An 18,811-nucleotide genomic window follows, 5' to 3' on the forward strand; every position below is an offset into this window, starting at 1 on the left:
AAATATAAACGCTCCTAAAATACACTAAAGTCTGTTTGAGTGACCTTGTCTTTCTTTTAGAGACACTGAAGAAGACTTGTTGCTCGGATAGATTCATTTGAGGTAGGTGGTACTAGCCACAGTGCTACCTCAATAGAAGTTTATAAGTAAATAATATTAATGAAATTGATTGATTAATATTCCATACCAGCAGCTCAGACAGTTCCAGCTATAATTCAAATGTCATGTTTACATTAATGTGCTTATTCTAAATACTTTTGTTTCTATTCTAACAGATCATTCACAGGGACCGATTTTTAAAACTGTTTTTTAGTTTAACAAAAAATGTGTGTAATCAATGATATGGTGAAGTTTTTGGTGAGGAGACATTTAACATTTATGGAAAACTCTTCACTGCTTTGTAACAATATATTTTCCTCCATGATGTAACATGACAAGCTGTGTTTATTTGACAAGAGAGGAAAAAATGAGAAACTGGTTAGAGAACGTCTGTTTGCTATAACATACTGTAAGTGAGAAAAGTAACTCTTTCATGGATGTTCCACAAATATAAATAAATAAGAAGTATGACATTGTTCAATAACAAAAAAAAATATCATAATTTGTGAATCACCTCCATATAATAGGAATAAACAACTTGCTATTAGAAGAAAATAAACCTCTTCAGGCTTAGCCTGGATCACACCTCCCTGCCACTGATTTTCCTATAACAGCACGCCCCTAAGTGTTTATTCCTTACTAAGTAGAGGGTTAGCAAATAGGCATGCTGATTGATTGGATAAGCTAATTCCTTTACCTGTTTTCTTGCTTTCTTTATTAATTGCTATTATTTTAGCACAAGTAGGTCCTGTTTATGAAGGACTTTCCAAATATTCCCATCTCTCTCCTTCACTATTCACTATTGATAGTTTCTGTACTCACCACTTCTGTCTCCTCCATACTGTTTTTCAACTCCTACGTAACAGTCTTTACCAAGTTCAAATCATCTTGTCTTTTATTTGAGGGCGTGGTCTACACCACGGAGGTGGGAAGATGTTTTGCATTGAGAGTGCTAGAATTTTATGCAGCATACATGTATCGTGCTACATCACACCCGAATAATTGTCAGATAATTTTTCTTTAACAGAGAATTTGTGCTGATTAAAATAATCATACCTCAGCGCAGTCAAATTATTGAACCAGAAGGTGTAGAGCATGGATCTGACACGAGGTACAACTATAACACAAGGTATAACTGTAAAAGATTGGATTATTTTAATGTACTCGTTCTAATACATTTTTATTCTTATAGTAACAGCACAATCAACATATAATTAAGGTGAATTATTTTTTCTTGTTTAGAAAGCATTTATTTAACATTTCTAGAGGGAGTTTCCAGTGTAAAAGTCAGTACATTTCCTGAACAGCTTAGTTATAGCAGCCATTCCCTCACCTAGATCCACGTTGTTCTCTCTCTCTTGAAGTAAAGGAGACAAAAAAATTAAGTTTCTAATATTACTGAGAAAATGGAAAGCACAAAATCTGCAATGGAAACTCCAGTCTCATAGACTTTTCCAGAAAAAGTGCAATGTTTCATTCATTCATTTCATTAAATTAAAGTCTGCTCATTGGCACATCACTGTGGTATTAAAGTAATAATGTTTGACATACAAATTCGAGGATTACTCAAAATCCTGTTTTAAATTTTTTCATTATCATTATTACGTGAGAAGGAATCCTGAAAGTCAGAGGTGCTACTGTTTGTTTTTTTTTTTTAAATATCATCTTTGAACAGCTCACTTAAGGTTCAACATCAACATACAAAGAACCTTAAGTGAGATGTTCAAAGATAAGTTTGCCCATTCATTGTATTGGGAAGGCCTTCATTCATTCTTAGATCACTTACTGCCCATTCTCAGCCCCTGGAGAGCAACGCACAGGCCTGCATTTATCTCAAAGTGATCACTAAAGATAAGTGAGCTCAGCTGACAATCAGGGACTTGGATATTTAAAAGTACATTGCATGGCACAACATGGGTTTCTGACCCATGTTATAAATATTAGTCAGCCTGCCCTTCCTCCTCTCGTTCGACTCCTTGTCGATATCTTCATGGCTGTTCCATTGATGTAGCAGCAGTTCATTTGACAGTAGAGATAAGAACACATAGAGGAGTACAATACCCCAGCATGAGTGGTCATAAGTGCAGAGTTTTTTTTCTAGTCTACAGTGCAGGTGTATGTGTATTGTTTCAATAAAATGTTTATTTTTGTATCTTTCCATACACAGATTTGACTGGATATTCACTGGGATGATAACTTCAGGTGGACTGTAAAATCACACCCAATTCTGTAAATAAATTCAATCTCATGTGTTTGAGTTCTCTCTTGCTCTCTCACAGCCACTTGTGTGTGTAGGCTACTACACTTGTCAGGGTGTAAAAGCTGCATGCTAATATCAGTCCATCTAATATTACAATGAAGGCACGCATAATTGTTTTCTCTCCTTTTTAAACAAAAATGGTTAAAATATAGTAATTAAAACAAACAGCATAAATCTACAAGTTTATTTTTATGATGGCCAAAAAACATGGTCATATAAAAATGTTATGGCATAAATAACATTTTATTGCTTATAAAATGGCTTTAAAATTTTGTTTAAATCCAAAATGCTGCATTATGAGTCAGTGAACTTCTTACTCATCAGCTGTGTGTTTCAGTCCTGTTTTTAATGCACACATGAGCACTTCCCCTTGGATGAATCCACACCACCATCACAAAGACACTTAAGTGCGTCAGCTTGAGTGAAGTTCATTAGAACAGAGGAGTTAGACAAGGGATTGAGTTGAGGACAATTTACACAAGGTTCATCAGCTCCACTACACACACATGCCTGTGTGTAGGCTGAAAGTGTATACACGCGCCCACACACACACGATGTGGAGGACATGTACTATGGAGTTACAAATGGGAAGTCGGTATGGGCGTGTTAACAGCATTGACATTTTAACCTTTCAAACCTGAAAAGAAGAGTCCATGAGAACCAAAAAAGTTCAAACATGATCCTGAAAAATAAAACAGAAAATTGTACCAAAATTAGTCATCATCAGATTCGTCACTGTCTTTGTGGTTCGGCGCTGAGCAGCGAATGGATGAAATCAACTGGTCCTGGATCTGTTTCCTCGGATTTTCTTCCAAGTCTGTCTTCACAGCACCGGATTCAGCCAAACGCCATTCCAGCTCTAAGGAACAAAACAAAATTACATTTCTTTATCCTGAATGAAAACAGGAGGGACAATTAAACCACAGACACACCAAGATGCACACAAACACACCATCGCACTTGAGGCTCATTCCTCCGAACATGAGTGGCCCGATGAACTGCGCCTTCATCTCCCCTTCATGATAAACGAAGATGGTGGGCAGATTTCTGTCTGGATAGTTAGCAATGCATGTTGTAGAGATTGACTTCAGGAACTTAGTGTCTGGAAACTTCCGTGCCAACAAGGACAAGTGCTGATTGATCAGTGTGCACAATGGGATTCTGGAAAAATTACAATTATCAAATCATCATCAAAACAACTACAGTTATATTCTAAAAGAGTTATTTACAGTGCCTTGCAAAAGTATTCATCTCCCTTGGTGTTTGTCCTGTTTTGTTGTAATATATAGATTTAGGCACTGCCTAAAAGCGGAGCTCCCATCTGTTTCTGAGTTGTAGAATTTTCTTATATCATAGCCAGTCTCTTGTTTTATTTCTCTACTGGCTAGCACTGGCCACTAGGCAGTGTGCATGACTGGTAATTACTAACACTGGCCACAAGGCGGTGTGTATGACTGGTAATTACTAACACTGGCCACTAGGCGGTGTGCATGACTGGTAATTACTAACACTGGCCACAAGGCGGTGTGTCTCATCTCATTATCTCTAGCCGCTTTATCCTGCTCTACAGGGTCGCAGGCAAGCTGGAGCCTATCCCAGCTGACTACGGGCGAAAGGCGGGGTACACCCTGGACAAGTTGCCAGGTCATCACAGGGCTGACACAGACAACCATTCACACCTACAGTCAATTTAGAGTCACCAGTTAACCTAACCTGCATGTCTTTGGACTGTGGGGGAAACCGGAGCACCCGGAGGAAACCCACACGGACACGGGGAGAACATGCAACGAGGCGGTGTGTATGACTGGTAATTACTAACACTGGCCACTAGGCGGTGTGTATGACTGGTAATTACTAACACTGGCCACTAGGCGGTGTGTATGACTGGTAATTACTAACACTGGCCACTAGGCGGTGTGTATGACTGGTAATTACTAACACTGGCCACTAGGCGGTGTGTATAAGTGGTGGTACACGTACAAACCACACAAAAAAAAATAAAAATAAAAATATCGACTCGATGGGTTTACCATTTTTTCTTAGGTATGGTGCTCCGCTATTACAAGCTGGAATTTAAAATGGATTTGGGGAGGGGGATTAGCACCATTTGATTTACACAACATGCCTACCACTTTAAAAAGGTGCACATTTTTTTTTTTTGTGACCCAAACAATAATTAAGACGAAAAAACAAATCTGGAGTGTGCACAAGTATTCACCCCTTTTGAATACTTAAATCTGGAGTGTGCATAAGTATTCAAAAGGGGTGAATACTTGTGCACACTCCAGATTTGTTTTTTCATCTTAATTATTGTTTGGGTCACAAAAAAAAATGTGCACCTTTAAAGTGGTAGGTACGTTGTGTAAATCAAATGGTGCTAACCCCCCCAAAAAATCCATTTTAATTCCAGCTTGCAATGCAACAAAACAGGACAAAACACCAAGGGGGATGAATACTTTTGCAAGGCACTGTACATGAATCAGACTAATCCACAATAAATATATAACTATTTATGGTAGTGTGCTAAAGAGAAGTTTTGTAGCTCAAGACAACTAACAAGTGCGTGCACACACACCCTTGTTTGTAGAGGTGCAGCACCACCCAAATGCCGTCTCCGGCTTTGTTAACCTCTTGAACATAGTCTTGACCCGAAATCTCCTTCACTTCGCCAAATACATTCTTCAGTTGCTTTGCTTTCCACTCCGCAAGCCTTTTCTGCCTGAGAAGTGACAAAGTACAATATAGATATGGTACAGTATAGATACAGTGGGTCCCAAAAGTCTGAGATCACATTGAAAATCTGGGATTTAAAATGGACATAAACAGGTTTTAGAATTTTTGAAAAAAATTAATATTAAATAAAAGATTCTGCACCATTTCCATGTCCCTATTTAAAAGTAAGCAAAATGCGCGATATTGATCATGTTAACCGCTTTGTACAAAACATCAGATTTTCCTCATGTCTAAACTCCCCTACTATAGCATGTGATCAGATGACAATCTGATGATTTTGATCTAAAATGGATCAAAATCATGAATAAACCTGTGGAAAAAATGGAAAAAAAATGGATAAACCTGTGGAATCCAATACACACTGGCAAAAAGGGGGATGAACCAAATACTAATTTAGAGTTCCTTATTTATTTAACATTTTTCTGTTCTACCATAATGTGTCAGTATCATTATTTTATCTTTTTGTTGCTTATATTATCTCTTATCTTAAATGCCTGTATTTTATTGTTGTCTTATTCAACTGGGTGCATGTGTGTATGTATTAGTCTCCAAATCCATTTTAACATTGTCAATGACTTGTAATTGCAATTTGATTTGTTTGAAATGGTGCTATATAAAGTTGGATTGATGTAAATATTTCAAAAATTCTACTTTTCACTGAAGTTGTCAATAATGTAATTTGTTGTAGTCAATTGGACAAGAATGCAAAATCTAAGCATTTTCACTAGTAGTGCTCTCAGACTTTTGGATCCAACTGTATAATGCTGATCAAAGCCCAGCTGTCTGAATGGGTATTGCCTAATATTAGGCATATCAGGTGAAAATTCAAATTCAATCCAAATAGCTTGAAACTGCTCTCACTGAATTCAGAACATGTACGTTTTATAGAATTAAAATATGTTTATCCATTCTTGAGATATTACAAATCAAAGATTGAAGAAATGGCTTAATTTTTAGAAAACTGCCATAATATTCTGTATTACGATAACATGGTCCAAAATGGGCCTCTAACAGATGAGGTCAAATTTTTTTTCTTAATAACTAATTTTCCAAGATGTTTACATAGAAATTGGCAGGCACATAGATGGTTATATATTGAATACAAAGTCTGAAAAATTAATAAAAACAAAATTATGCAAATTAATATTATGCTAATTAGGTAAAACGTTAAATCGGTACACTCAAGAGTAATAAAAGATTTCTAATCTCCTCTTTGTGCTCTGTAAGCCTTTGTATTTCTCAAAAGTAGGGCCTACTAGTGTTTATATTAAAGAATATAAATGATAATATTCACAGCTTTCACGGCTAACCTTGAAAAAACCGTGAGTCACATCCAATAAACAATTCCAGTGAACTGAAATTGACACTTGCATTTCTGACTTCTGGTTTTTAAAATGCCATACTGACCATGAAGATCGAAAATTTTGCTGAATTCTTCATCACTGAGAGCTAGAGAACATCCCTATAAAATTTGTCCGATTGATATTCACGAATAATCCAGTCGGAAACCGATCAGAAAAGAGCCTGACCACTTGACAGTGACTCAGAAAGTACTGGCAGTTTCCCTGACATCATGCAAGCAGAAAGTGCACTCTGTTGTACCAACTTCAACCTGCTGTTACTCCCAAAGTACTGAACAGATCTTAACAAGATGGATTTCTTTGGAAAGCAGAAATAAGCTTTTTACTGATAGTATTCATGATCGAAAATATTCAAGAGTTAAGCAATAACAGATTTGGAAACTTAGATGAGCGTCTGCATGCACAATTTTCACAACATGGCCAGCAACAGGACTTGACATTTAGGACTGCCCAATTGCCCGGGGCAAGTGAAGCATGCATTCGGGCAAATGGGATACGTCCCCGACATGCCCGATCGGGCAAGTTGGAATAGGCATACATTACGAACTAGCACCACAAAAATCAAATCAAATCAAGTTTATTTGTACAGCGCTTTTAACAATAAACATTGTCGCAAAGCAGCTTTACAGAATTTGAACGACTTAAAACATGAGCTAATTTTATCCCTAATCTATCCCCAATGAGCAAGCCTGTGGCGACGGTGGCAAGGAAAAACTCCCTCAGACGACATGAGGAAGAAACCTTGAGAGGAACCAGACTCAAAAGGGAACCCAACCTCATTTGGGCAACAACAGACAGCCTGACTATAAAATTAACAGTTTTAACAGGTATAACCAACTATCCTCATGGGGCCGTCCTTCACAGGAGTGGGGCGACAAAACTCCGACCAGACACAGGGCACCAGGATGGATCAAGCAGGTCCGAGGGGCAGAAGAGGCCAGCATCTCAATCCCAGGATCAACATGCAACCCAGAGGGACGGGGGGGGGAGAGAGAAAGAAAACACGTTGTTAGGTATGCCCTAAAAATGACAAGTATTAAATCTGTGTGGTAGGCTCGCAGAGACGAGAGTCTTTACATCAGGCATAACACACAATGGCATGTTAATATGGTAAAAAATATATCATGACCTGCTCTGGCTGGATGCTTGATTGGGTGATGGGAGCACACTCCTCAGCAATGATGAGATGCAGATGGGACCCTTAGGCCTGGCCAAGACAATTCAGTTACATTTCACCGGGTCTGGGACATGCGACAGAATGTCTGACGGCCAATTCCCTGCAGGCTACGATAGCCAGTCGAGGTCCCCACCGTCTCCAGCAAAAGATTTCATGTTGACTCCATGTAACTCAGAGGGACAGATTTGGGGTGTGGGGGAGAGAAAGAAAACACAGGTTGTTAGGTATGCCCAATGTCACCTGAATAAGTAGGAACAGTATACATATTGCACCGAGTACAAGCAGGGACTCCGGCAACTAACTATGACAGCATAACTAAAAGGAGAGAGCCAGAAGGTAACACAGGCATGAGGGAGCCCCAGGACATAAAGCAGCCAGCCACTACACCGTCAACAAACTCGAGTGAGCAAGCGAGTGGGGACTGACAGCATCCATACATCCCAGTTTACCAAAACACTAGGTCTGAGGACCCTCCAGATCTACTCCTTTACCTCATAAACACCATTAACAAAAGGCTTGACTAAACAGATATGTTTTCAGCCTAGACTTAAATGCTGAGACTGTGTCTGATTCCCGAACATTACTTGGAAGGCTGTTCCATAACAGTGGGGCTTTGTAAGAAAAGGCTCTGCCCCCTGATGTAGCCTTCACTATACGAGGTACCAGCAGATAGCCTGCACCTTTTGATCCAAGTAGGCGTGGCGGGTCATCGAGGAGCAGAAGTTCACTCAGGTACTGTGGTGTGAGACCATTTAGTGCTTTAAAGGTCAATAGTAGTATTTTATAATCAATACGAAATTTGATTGGGAGCCAATGCAGTGTGGATAAGACAGGCGTGATGTGGTCATATTTTCTAGTTCTAGTAAGGACACTTGCTGCGGCATTTTGAACTAACTGGAGCTTGTTTATGCACTTATTGGAACATCCAGACAGTAAGGCATTACAATAATCCAACCTGGAGGTAACGAAAGCATGGACTAGTTTTTCTGCATCATGCAATGACATTAAATTTCTTATCTTTGCAATATTTCTGAGATGAAAGAAAGCTATCCGGGTGATGTTATCAATGTGAGTTTCGAATGAAAGACTGGGGTCAATAATCACTCCGAGGTCTTTTACTGCTGCACGTGAAGAAACAGAAAGGCCATCCAGAGTTACTGTGTAATCAGAAAACTTACTTCTAGCTGTATGTGGTCCTAGCACAAGTACTTCAGTCTTGTCAGAGTTAAGCAGAAGGAAATTTATAAGCATCCAGTGTCTAATGTCCTTAACACATTCCTCAATTTTATTAAGCTGGTGTCTCTCATCAGGTTTTGCAGAGACATACAACTGTGTGTCATCAGCATAACAGTGGAAACTAATACAATGTTTACGAATAATATCGCCCAGAGGTAACATATATAGAGAAAAAAGCAGTGGACCCAAGACAGAACCTTGTGGAACACCAAACTTTACCTCGGTACGTCTAGAAATATCACCATTTATATCAACATACTGATAACGATCAGTTAGATAAGACCTGAGCCAGGAGAGGGCCATTCCCTTAACTCCCACAACATTTTCTAGTCTATCCAGAAGAATGGAATGATCAATGGTATCAAATGCTGCACTAAGGTCAAGCAACACAAGTAGCGAGACATAGCCCTGATCAGACGCCAACAGTAGGTCGTTTACTACTTTAACCAGTGCTGTCTCTGTGCTATGATTAGGTCTAAATCCTGACTGATACATTTCATGGATGTTATTCCTATGTAAATATGAGCATAACTGCTGTGCCACAGCTTTTTCAAGGATCTTGGAGATAAAGGGGAGGTTTGATATTGGCCGATAATTGGACAGCTGACAGGGATCAAGGTCAGGTTTTTTAATCAGGGGTTTGATAACTGCTAGTTTAAAGGATTTGGGTACATAGCCAATCTTAAGAGAAGAATTTATTATTTTTAGAAGCGTTTCAATTACTCCAGGCATTATCTGTTTGAATAGATGGTTATTATTTACAGGCCCCCGGGGCCATATTCTGAGTTTCTTTCTGAATCTGCAGATTTTATCTCAGATTTGGTAAGGGATCTAGTACGCAAGTTGAGGCTTTTGATGTAGAGATTAATGAAAGTAATTCAGTTTCTTTTAGGGGAGTAAAACATTCTAACTGATGATCTGATACAGTTATATTGTTAACTACAAGGTCACTTTCATTGTCTAACCTTAAATTAGTAGTTTGAATTTTTTGTCGGATATTCTCAATTTTGTCATTAAAAAAATTCATGAAGTCGTTGCTACTACATACTGCAGGTGTGCATGTGTTGATAGTGGACTTATTCCTGGTTAATTTTGCTACAGTATTAAATAGGAATCTAGGATTATTTTTGTTATCTTCTATTAGGGAGGAGAAATATGTTGATCTCGCAACACTAAGAGCTTTTCTATACTTCAGGAAGCTCTCCTTCCAAGCTAATTTGAACACTACCAATTTTGTTTGACGCCATTTACGTTCCAATTTTCGAGTGGTCTGTTTTAATGTGCGAGTGTCATCATTATACCAGGGTGCTAATTTTTTGTCTCTGACCATTTTCCTTTTTAGAGGAGCTACATTATCTAAAGTATGGCGGAATGTTGACTCGAAGCATTCAGTTGCCTGATCAAGTTCTGCAGGGGCTGACAGTGACCCAATCAAAGTTGACAGCTCTGGGAGATCATTTATAAAGCTCTGTGCAGTAGTTGACGTGAAAGTACGTTTAATACAGTAGCGTGGTGAGGTGCATATATTATTACTCAGACATATTTTGAATGAGATGAGACAATGATCTGAGATAACTTCAGACTGTGGAAGTATGACTATATTGTCTACGTTTAATCTGAATGTTAGTATTAGATCAAGGGTGTGACCACCATTATGGGTCGGTCCTATGACATTCTGCTTAATCCCGACTGAATCTAAGATGGACACAAACGCTGTTTTTAAAGGGTCTTCTGGGTTATCGAAGTGAATATTAATCTCCGACAACTAAAGCTTTGTCTAAGGAAATAACCAAATCTGAGATAAAATCTGCAAATTCAGAAAGAAACTCAGAATATGGCCCCGGGGGCCTGTAAATAATAAGCAATGGAATTAACTGGGTAGACTTATTTTTCGAGGCTACATACATTATATGAGTATGAAGAACTTCAAATGTATTAAATTTATAACCAGGTTTGTGTGTTACACCTAGATAATCGTTATAAATAACCGCGACGCCTCCTCCTCTGCCAGTTAGACGAGGCTGGTGTATATAACTGTATCCAGGAGGACTCGCTTCATTTAATGCTATATATTCATTTGGCTTAATCCATGTTTCTGTTAAACACAGTACATTAAACTCCTGATCAGTAATGAGTTCATTAACCATTAGCGCTTTAGATGTAAGAGATCTAATATTTAATAGCCCCACCTTTAGATCAAAGGTGCTGGCAGCAGCTGTACAGTCAGTCTGATCTAATTTTATATTGATTAGGTTACTGGAACAAACTCTCTGAAAATTTCTACCTTTTTGTTGAGCTCGGGGAACAGACACAGTCTCGATGTAGTGGGCCCTGAGTGACGACTCTGTGAAGCTAGCAGACAGTCGGTTTAGCCTGTTCGTCTGCTCCCTGGCCTTGGCTCTGGATTGTCAGAAATTAACTAGGCCTGTTCTGAGACTATGACCTATGCTGCAGGAAATGAGAGCAGCACCTTCCCGAGTGGGATGGATACCGTCCCGCCCTAACAGGCCAGCAGTGCCCTCAAAATTAGCCCAATTATCTATAAAGCCCACACTGTTTTCAGAGCACCACCTGGACAGCCAGCAGTTCAGCGACCATAACCTGCTGTAAGCTACATCGCCACGCCGCATTGGGATGGGGCCAGAGCATACTACAGCATCGGACATCGCCTTCGCTAATTTAAACACCTCTACAAAGTTACTCTTAGTAACCTCAGACTGACGAAGGCGTATATCATTAGCTCCTGCATGGATAACTATCTTTGAGAACCTGTGCTTGCCTAGGACCCTAAGATTACCTGCTATGTCCGGCGCCCTGGCTCCCGGTATACACCTGACTAAAGCTGCTGGTGCCCCTAAAGGCTGAGCTAATTTCACGTGCCGTATGATAGAGTCCCCTATAACCAGAGCTCTTTCAGGTTTCTCAGTGGGTGCATCACTAAGGAGAGCAAACCTGTTCGACACGTGACACGGAGAGGAGTGGTGCTCCCGTGGGCGAGCCTCAGCGGTAGCTTTGGCTCTACGCTTATGCCGCTGAGCCGTCACCCATTCGCCCCGCTGTAAGGGCTCTAATGCCGGAGTTGGGGGATTGCTAACTCCACCTAGGGCGTCCAGACTTTCCCTAACAGAAACTACACTGTTCTCACGCTCACTAACCTGCTCTAAAGCCTGGACACGCGCTTCTAGCACTGTAATCTTCTCCATCAGAGAGCTAACTAATCTGCACTTATCACAAGTAAAGCTAATAGAGCTATCGCTAGTGATGGAGGAAGAATGACTAAACATCCTGCACTCAGCACACTGAACAGGCTGAAGGTGTGCCATGATGAAAAGATTCACGTACCTTAAATGAAGATCTGTTGATATTAAAGCAGATCAGATGGCCTCCGCTTGTGGACTTTACACAGGAGGAGAGAAAAAGAAAGCTTCCGGTCTCGGCGTTCTTCCGAAAAAAGAAAGAGAAAAAACCGGGAAAAAAAACCGGAAAAAGGAAAGCGAAAGTGAAAAGTACAAAAATGAAAGCGACAGTATAAAAAATTAGGCTTTTTGATCTTTTATTCCAGTTCCTAAAAGCGGCCCTCACTATGTATCCGCCATTATGTCTTGGCTGTTTTCTTAGTCTCGGCAAGTTATTTTATATACTCCCGCTGTTGTAGTATGGTACGTATACTGTTCATAGACCTCTGGTGCATGACGTCACGCATCACGGATAATTACAGCTGGGGTCAGACAGACACCATCTTTCATGCAAGCAAGGCTTAATCGGTCTTCAATATGGTTAACTTTTGTGCTGTTTTTGCTTGTTCAAACAGAGAAATAGATAAAACGCATTACCGTCTCCCTGCTATCAAGAAAAATGTGAACAAGTAGGAGCAAATGCTTCAAGAACAACGAGGAGATGAGTGGTTAAAGAATACAACGAGAGAAGCTCAGCCTGAAAACTCCAGAGAAATTTCACAATCGTATTAAAAATGTATTTTACAAAAACAAAGTCAGGAGTGAGTATGGAAGAGTTTGCTTAAGAATCCTGTTTTATTTTTTTCTGCTCGCATTCGAGTTAGCTCCTTCATGAAAGTGTTTGATTTTCTTTAAAGGTGAAGCAGCTAACTTATTCAACACAGAAAACCCAGATTGGTTTCAAACAACTCTGGAATAATCATAAAAAAAAAAAAAACCTCAATAAGGAGCGACATGAGCGATATATCCTGAAAGAACACAAGTTAAGAGCAGAGAGCTGGAGCTTTGTTTCTGTTATCACAGGAACACAGTCCTGTGCAAAATATATATATTTTTTATTTTATTTTTGTTAAAATCATCCACCTCTAGGTTTATTTAAAAAATAAATAAACACCGCGCTGCGTCAGGACACACCGGCTTGCACTGATTCAGTTACAGGTTGCCAGGTCTGTATAAAAACACCCACAACCTACACACTAATGCCGCTTTTCCACTACCAACGCGGCTGAGTCGGGCTGAGCCGTGCCGTGCTGAGTCGAGCTGAGCGGGGCTGTTGGAGTTGCATTTCGACTACAACCGCGCTGAACCGTGCTGGCTGGAAGTGGGTGGACACATTGGGTGGAGTTAGCGAAAGTGGGTGGACGTCAGGTGATGTCGTTAAGCAGTGCAAACAGTGACATCAGTGAGCTTTTAAGCGGTAGTCTCACGACCCGAATAGTAAACAATAAACATGGAGGACATGGAGTCGTTAGTGTTGCTGGTCTTGGTGCTGTGGCTTGTTGTCACCGACAACGCGGACAGATACTGGCAAGAGCGTATAGATGAGGCGAGGCGCATAAGGCTTCAGAAATTCTCGTAATTCGTAATTCTTCTTCTTCCGGGTTTACGGTGTTTACAGATCCCAGCGCGCTCGCGGGGCGTGTGTGGGCATGTGAGGACACTCCTCCTCACCAATCAGTGCACAGGGGAGTGTCTGCTCACACCCCCAGCCTCACTCGGCACGGTTTGGCTCGCTTCAGCCCCACTCCAAAACGGTGCGAGTTTTAGGGGCTAAGCAGGGCTGAAGCGAGCTGAGTCGTGCTGGTTTTTGGTAGTCGAAACGCAAGCCGTGTCGGGCTGAAGTGAGCTGAAGCGAGCAGAAGTGAGCTGAAAAAGGGTAGTGGAAAAGGGCCATAATTTTAAACTCAAACATTATCCTGTCTGTCATGACGTAGCACGTTTTTTTTTTTCCCTTTTAAACCTAGAGATGGATGATATAGCCCCCCCCCCCAAAAAAAAAGGTTAAATATTCTCAAACAGTACTGTTCAAAAGTCTTGGCACCCTATCGTTTTCTTCATACAAACTGTTATAGATTTATATTTTATGATTTCTACATTAACGAGTAATGAACCTACAGTCAGTTCTACACAAACACTGAACTTTATATCAGCTACATGCACGTGAAATGGAAATAAATCAACTAAGGCAGGAAAAATTATTTTGGATAAAATTGTTATTGTCTGTTACAAATAAAAAGTAAGCAATAAAACTTAATAATAAACTTAATCAATAATTAAACTTCAACTCAAATGTGTGATAATTTTATGTTGCAATTCACAACTATTCTATGGTTTTCCGAAAAAAAAAAAAGTTGGACTCACAAAATAGAGGGCAAGTGATAATATTGGGCAATCGGGTTTAAAAGTTAATGTAGAGCCCTGAGCAAGTGTCTGATATGCCTTTTTGAGTAACAACCCTCGGAGACCATCAGGCTGCTATCCCTCTCAAAGACAGCTAAAGGGGTAAGAATAAGACCTGTTAAACTGTACATGTACCAAGCCACACAGCTATGGAGTTGGCACAATTGCTACGCACATGATGGACAGAAAATTAAAAACAAGTAATTATGATAAATGCTACCTGAAAGAAAGCATCAGAAAGGCCATTTCATTTTGTAACACTTTAAATAGTGGAAAAGGGTTTTTTGTTTTGTTTTCTGGGGGGGTTTGTCATCATCCAAAATCTGCTGAACTGTTCAGCTAGTTAAAAGCATTTATTAAAGCCTTTGGTCCTCATTACAGGTCTTGTACATTTTTGATTTACAGAAAAGTAAACACTTTTGGACAAAGACAAGAAAATGATACCTGGAATCGAGAAAGCTACAGGTTACAGTTAAAACAAAGTAATTAATGTGAACTTGAAGTTGACTGAAATTATTTCTGCAACACCAGGTTTTCATTCAAAATCCCAAATTTGGTGTGAAACACAACTTAAGATTTTTTTTTTTTTAATTTAAATTTTTTTTAAAATGTTGGAGTAAGCAGTGCCATAACATAACCCAATACCAAATTTAAGATATTTGTGTTAAACACATACTTCTCTTCCTGTCCTTTTCCTTATTTAACTTGGACAAAACTTTAAGGAGTAAACAGGTTGCAGAATATTTATAAGTGCAATAGTTGATTATTTTTATTCCTCACTTGTACAAATAACCTGGAAGATACGTGGAACCTGATTTAAAAAAAACAAAACTGTGACCTGAGCAAAACTGTATTAAGCTGCTGAGAAAACTAATTTCGAAAACTGACCGTGGATGAAGAATGTTTGTGTTTAGATAGGTTTCCTGTCAAGATAGGTTTCCTGTCAATCATTTTACAGACAATCTGTGGGCTACCATACAGTCTGGGAGCAGAGCTTCATGAACATGGGCAGGAATCATTCAAATGTCAAACCTACCCTACCTACCTGTTAGAAGCAATCTTATTTTAAAAAAAAAAAAAGAGGCCAAGACTAATCTTACCTAATGCACCTTTAAGGACCCATTATAAAACAAGGCTATTTACAGGCGAAACATTCACCTGTACATCTCGATGGCAATCTCGTCCTCCTCGCTGAACTCATCCTCATTCTCCTCCAGCTCCTCCAGCGTCATATTCTCATAGGTTTTTACTGAAGGAAACAAGGGGTGTAGTTTGGAAGGGAAAAAAAAAACTGCATTTTGATTTTATTATTATTAATAATAATAATAATAATAATAATAAATTTCACTTTCAGACTTTTTTTTGTTGTAAAGTCTCACCAATAGACTGTTGCTGAATGATCTGCTCTTCTTCCTTATCCTCCTTCAGAGTTTCTTTAGGAGGAAGGATGCCCTTCTTCCTAAGAATGTCATTCCATTCTGTGTCTTCATTTGGGTCCTACAGTGGGGAGGAATTATGGTGGTTTAGCCCTCAGTGTATTAGCCCCATCTTCAGGCGTTTTAGCCCAATCATTGAACTGAATTAAGTTTGATCCAATTTTGACTTCTAAAACACCAATAACACCTCAGCCAATCAGACACATGTTTGATCAACTTTATTCACATTTAAACATGGGGCTAATACACTGGGGGCGGGGCTGAACCACAGATACCGTAGAAGTAGATGGTTGGGATTTAGGCTTGGTCACTGCAGAAACTCAAACCATGGCTTCCATATTCTATTTAAGGTGGGAGATGCTGCTCCCTCAGTAGAGTACAGGATTTTCAACCTACTGGTTTTGCTGATTTCATAAAATCCGTTGAGAGAGAGAGAGACTGCAATGTCTGGATTGAAAGCATGGCTTTACTTACTTCTCTCTGTGTGTGGGTTCATCTAGTTTATTAAAAACGATCTGTTCGGTCCAACAATCCAGTCTAACACAGACAAACAAACTAAAAGCGCTTTATTTATCATTAAGTTGATTAAAATTAACTAAGTGAAAATAATACGAAATAAATACAAACCTGCATATTGTCACAACTGCGGTCCTGTAGCTGCTCCTTGACACGAAATGAGAAAGAGCGCAGGTGATTTCGGTCCGACTGGAAAAGACATCCACACGTTAACACACACAGCTTTCTATTATTTTTAACATTTCCTTAGTATAACGACTTTGTGACACGTTTAACAATACTGAAAAACGTACGGATATACCACCTTGTTGTGGCAATACTGTGGAGAAGAGGGGAAAAAAAACGACCAAAGGAGAATGTGACAATACGGGACAATAATACGGGGCGTACCAACGTCCGCTCTGACCATATAAGGAGTTTTAACAGTGGTTCATCGTGCAGCGCGTACTGCCAATCAAATGAACTAAAGACAAATAAGGGCAGGATAGGGTCGAAGTTGGCAATGACGTTACTGACGATAACGGAAGTAAATTCCCAATGACGGGACTTTTGCAGCTTTCCCCCTTCCTATCCGTGTATTTTCCCATGGTTTAAAGACTACTGCTGCTGTAGTAGTAATAATATAACAAAAACAACTCAGGTAAGAATAAATCAAAACTACTTCGTGTGGAAGGGCAGATGAAGCGCCGCTTCGAGGCTTTGTAGCGTTTATCAGAAAACCACGTGACCGATGACAAAGGAGGGAGGCCTTTGGGTCTGATCACTGAGCTCCATATAATATCTGGAGAGCTCATAGCCATGTGATCGCCATTTTGCCACTCCCATCGCGTGTATTTGGCTTGTGTGTTAAACCTTGGTACTTGATCAAATTTGCCCCAAGAAGTGTCTCCTGACTTTCCCCCCACTTTAATTACCTCCTCTTATTTTCTCAAATTTACCCACATTCCTTACATATCTTTATAGCGCTCCCCTTCACTGTTATTGTTTTTCCCTTTTCCAGTTCAGTCTCTGATCATTTTTTTTTAAATGGCTCTTTTTTTTTTTACTAGAGTGGTGGCTACAATTATCGACACCTTAACGATCTTTTGGCCATTGCAAAAGTAGAAAAGACTTTCAATGCGTAAATTGTGCATGAATAATTACTCGAACTTCCACTGGAAAAAAAATTAGTTGATTCCCGGTTACTGAACGTATCAGATCATGTGACACCGTTCCACAAGTATGGACACCTTTGTCCACAGTTATCGACACCGTTCCACAATTATCGACATCCAGATTTCATCTCATCTCATTGTCTCTAGCTGCTTTATCCTGTTCTACAGGGTCGCAGGCAAGCTGGGGCCTATCCCAGCTGACTACGGGTGAAAGGCGGGGTACACCCTGGACAAGTCGCCAGGTCATCACAGGGCTGACACACAGACACAGACAACCATTCACACTCACATTCACACCTACGGTCAGTTTAGAGTCACCAGTTAACCTAACCTGCATGTCTTTGGGCTGTGGGGGAAACCGGAGCACCCGGAGGAAACCCACACGGACACGGGGAGAACATGCAAACTCCGCACAGAAAGGCCCTCGCCGGCCACGGGGCTCGAACCCGGATCTTGCTGTGAGGCAACAGCGCTAACCACTACACCACCGTGCCGCCCACATCCAGATTTTATATAATAAATCAGTATGCAGTATTGAGTTAACAAAACAGCTTTTATTTAAAATTTGTTTTACGTAGACTTATATTTAGTACAAAATATCTTTTATATAAATATCAATGTTGGTGCTTATATAAATGAAGTAATTCTAATGTTTGTTAACAAATGAGCTGATAATGTTTAACCTGTGTCAGAAAATCTTTTTGCTCCACTTTCTACCTACTTTCTAAGTATTTTCATAGATCACATTTTGTTCATCATTTGTTGTCGTTTGTATTAATTTCTAGTTTTGTAGTTTACCAGTAAATGTCAACAGGCAATTGACATTGTAACCACATGAAAATCCAGGTCAAAGGTTGCATGTCATTCCTTGAACTAAAATATAAAATGTCTACTGATATTGTAATATGTGGTAGATATTTACAACAAACTGCAAAAAATATATATTTTCTGAATAGAATAGAAAAATCTGAATATTTCAAGCATGTCATTTTTTATATGCTAGGATTTAATTCTGGTCTAATTCTATTTATTGCAAGAGGACTCCAAATACTCTATCAGCATTCTATTCTGTTATGAACCAGAAAAAAAAGATAAAATCACAGCACTTTTATTTTTTTAAAGTACTTCATCCACTTCAACAATGTTACACAAAGATCGATACATAACAGTTGTAAATGTCACTTAATTCCACAGGGTGTCGAT

At 39.6% G+C, this 18,811-nt stretch overlaps 2 protein-coding genes across 10 annotated transcripts in view; one reads left to right on the top strand and one right to left on the bottom strand.

Annotated features, from left to right (window-relative positions):
- nms (neuromedin S) overlaps nt 1-2,454 on the top strand; it is a 53,484-nt gene extending 51,030 nt beyond the window's left edge. Inside the window, exons 7-8 of one of the 3 annotated variants that reach the window (XM_060929067.1) lie at nt 61-102; nt 2,267-2,322. In XM_060929067.1, coding sequence (XP_060785050.1) covers nt 61-69 — 9 coding nt within the window. In that variant the 3' untranslated portion in view covers nt 70-102; nt 2,267-2,322. Of the gene's footprint in view, nt 1-60; nt 103-275; nt 335-2,266 lie in introns of those variants that run through there. The other 2 variants (XM_060929068.1, XM_060929069.1) reach the window with 2 other exon arrangements.
- Nucleotides 1-16,878, bottom strand: part of pdcl3 (phosducin-like 3) — a 28,776-nt gene extending 11,898 nt beyond the window's left edge. For 4 of the 7 annotated variants that reach the window (XR_009655324.1, XM_060929061.1, XM_060929062.1 and 1 more), the window contains exons 1-7: nt 16,759-16,878; nt 16,566-16,643; nt 15,882-15,999; nt 15,661-15,751; nt 4,935-5,078; nt 3,312-3,520; nt 3,068-3,218 (exon numbers count right to left, since the gene is read on the bottom strand). Coding sequence is in view for 6 of the 7 variants with exons in the window: in XM_060929061.1 (XP_060785044.1) it covers nt 3,073-3,218; nt 3,312-3,520; nt 4,935-5,078; nt 15,661-15,751; nt 15,882-15,999; nt 16,566-16,643; nt 16,759-16,863 (891 nt within the window). In the remaining variant the exon portion in view is untranslated. Of the gene's footprint in view, nt 1-976; nt 1,457-2,583; nt 3,219-3,311; nt 3,521-4,934; nt 5,079-15,660; nt 15,752-15,881; nt 16,000-16,565; nt 16,644-16,747 lie in introns of those variants that run through there. The other 3 variants (XM_060929060.1, XM_060929059.1, XM_060929064.1) reach the window with 3 other exon arrangements.
- Between the last annotated feature and the right edge of the window lie 1,933 nt (nt 16,879-18,811).

This window comes from Neoarius graeffei, chromosome 9, assembly GCF_027579695.1.
Source record: "Neoarius graeffei isolate fNeoGra1 chromosome 9, fNeoGra1.pri, whole genome shotgun sequence".
NCBI classification, from domain to species: domain Eukaryota; kingdom Metazoa; phylum Chordata; class Actinopteri; order Siluriformes; family Ariidae; genus Neoarius; species Neoarius graeffei.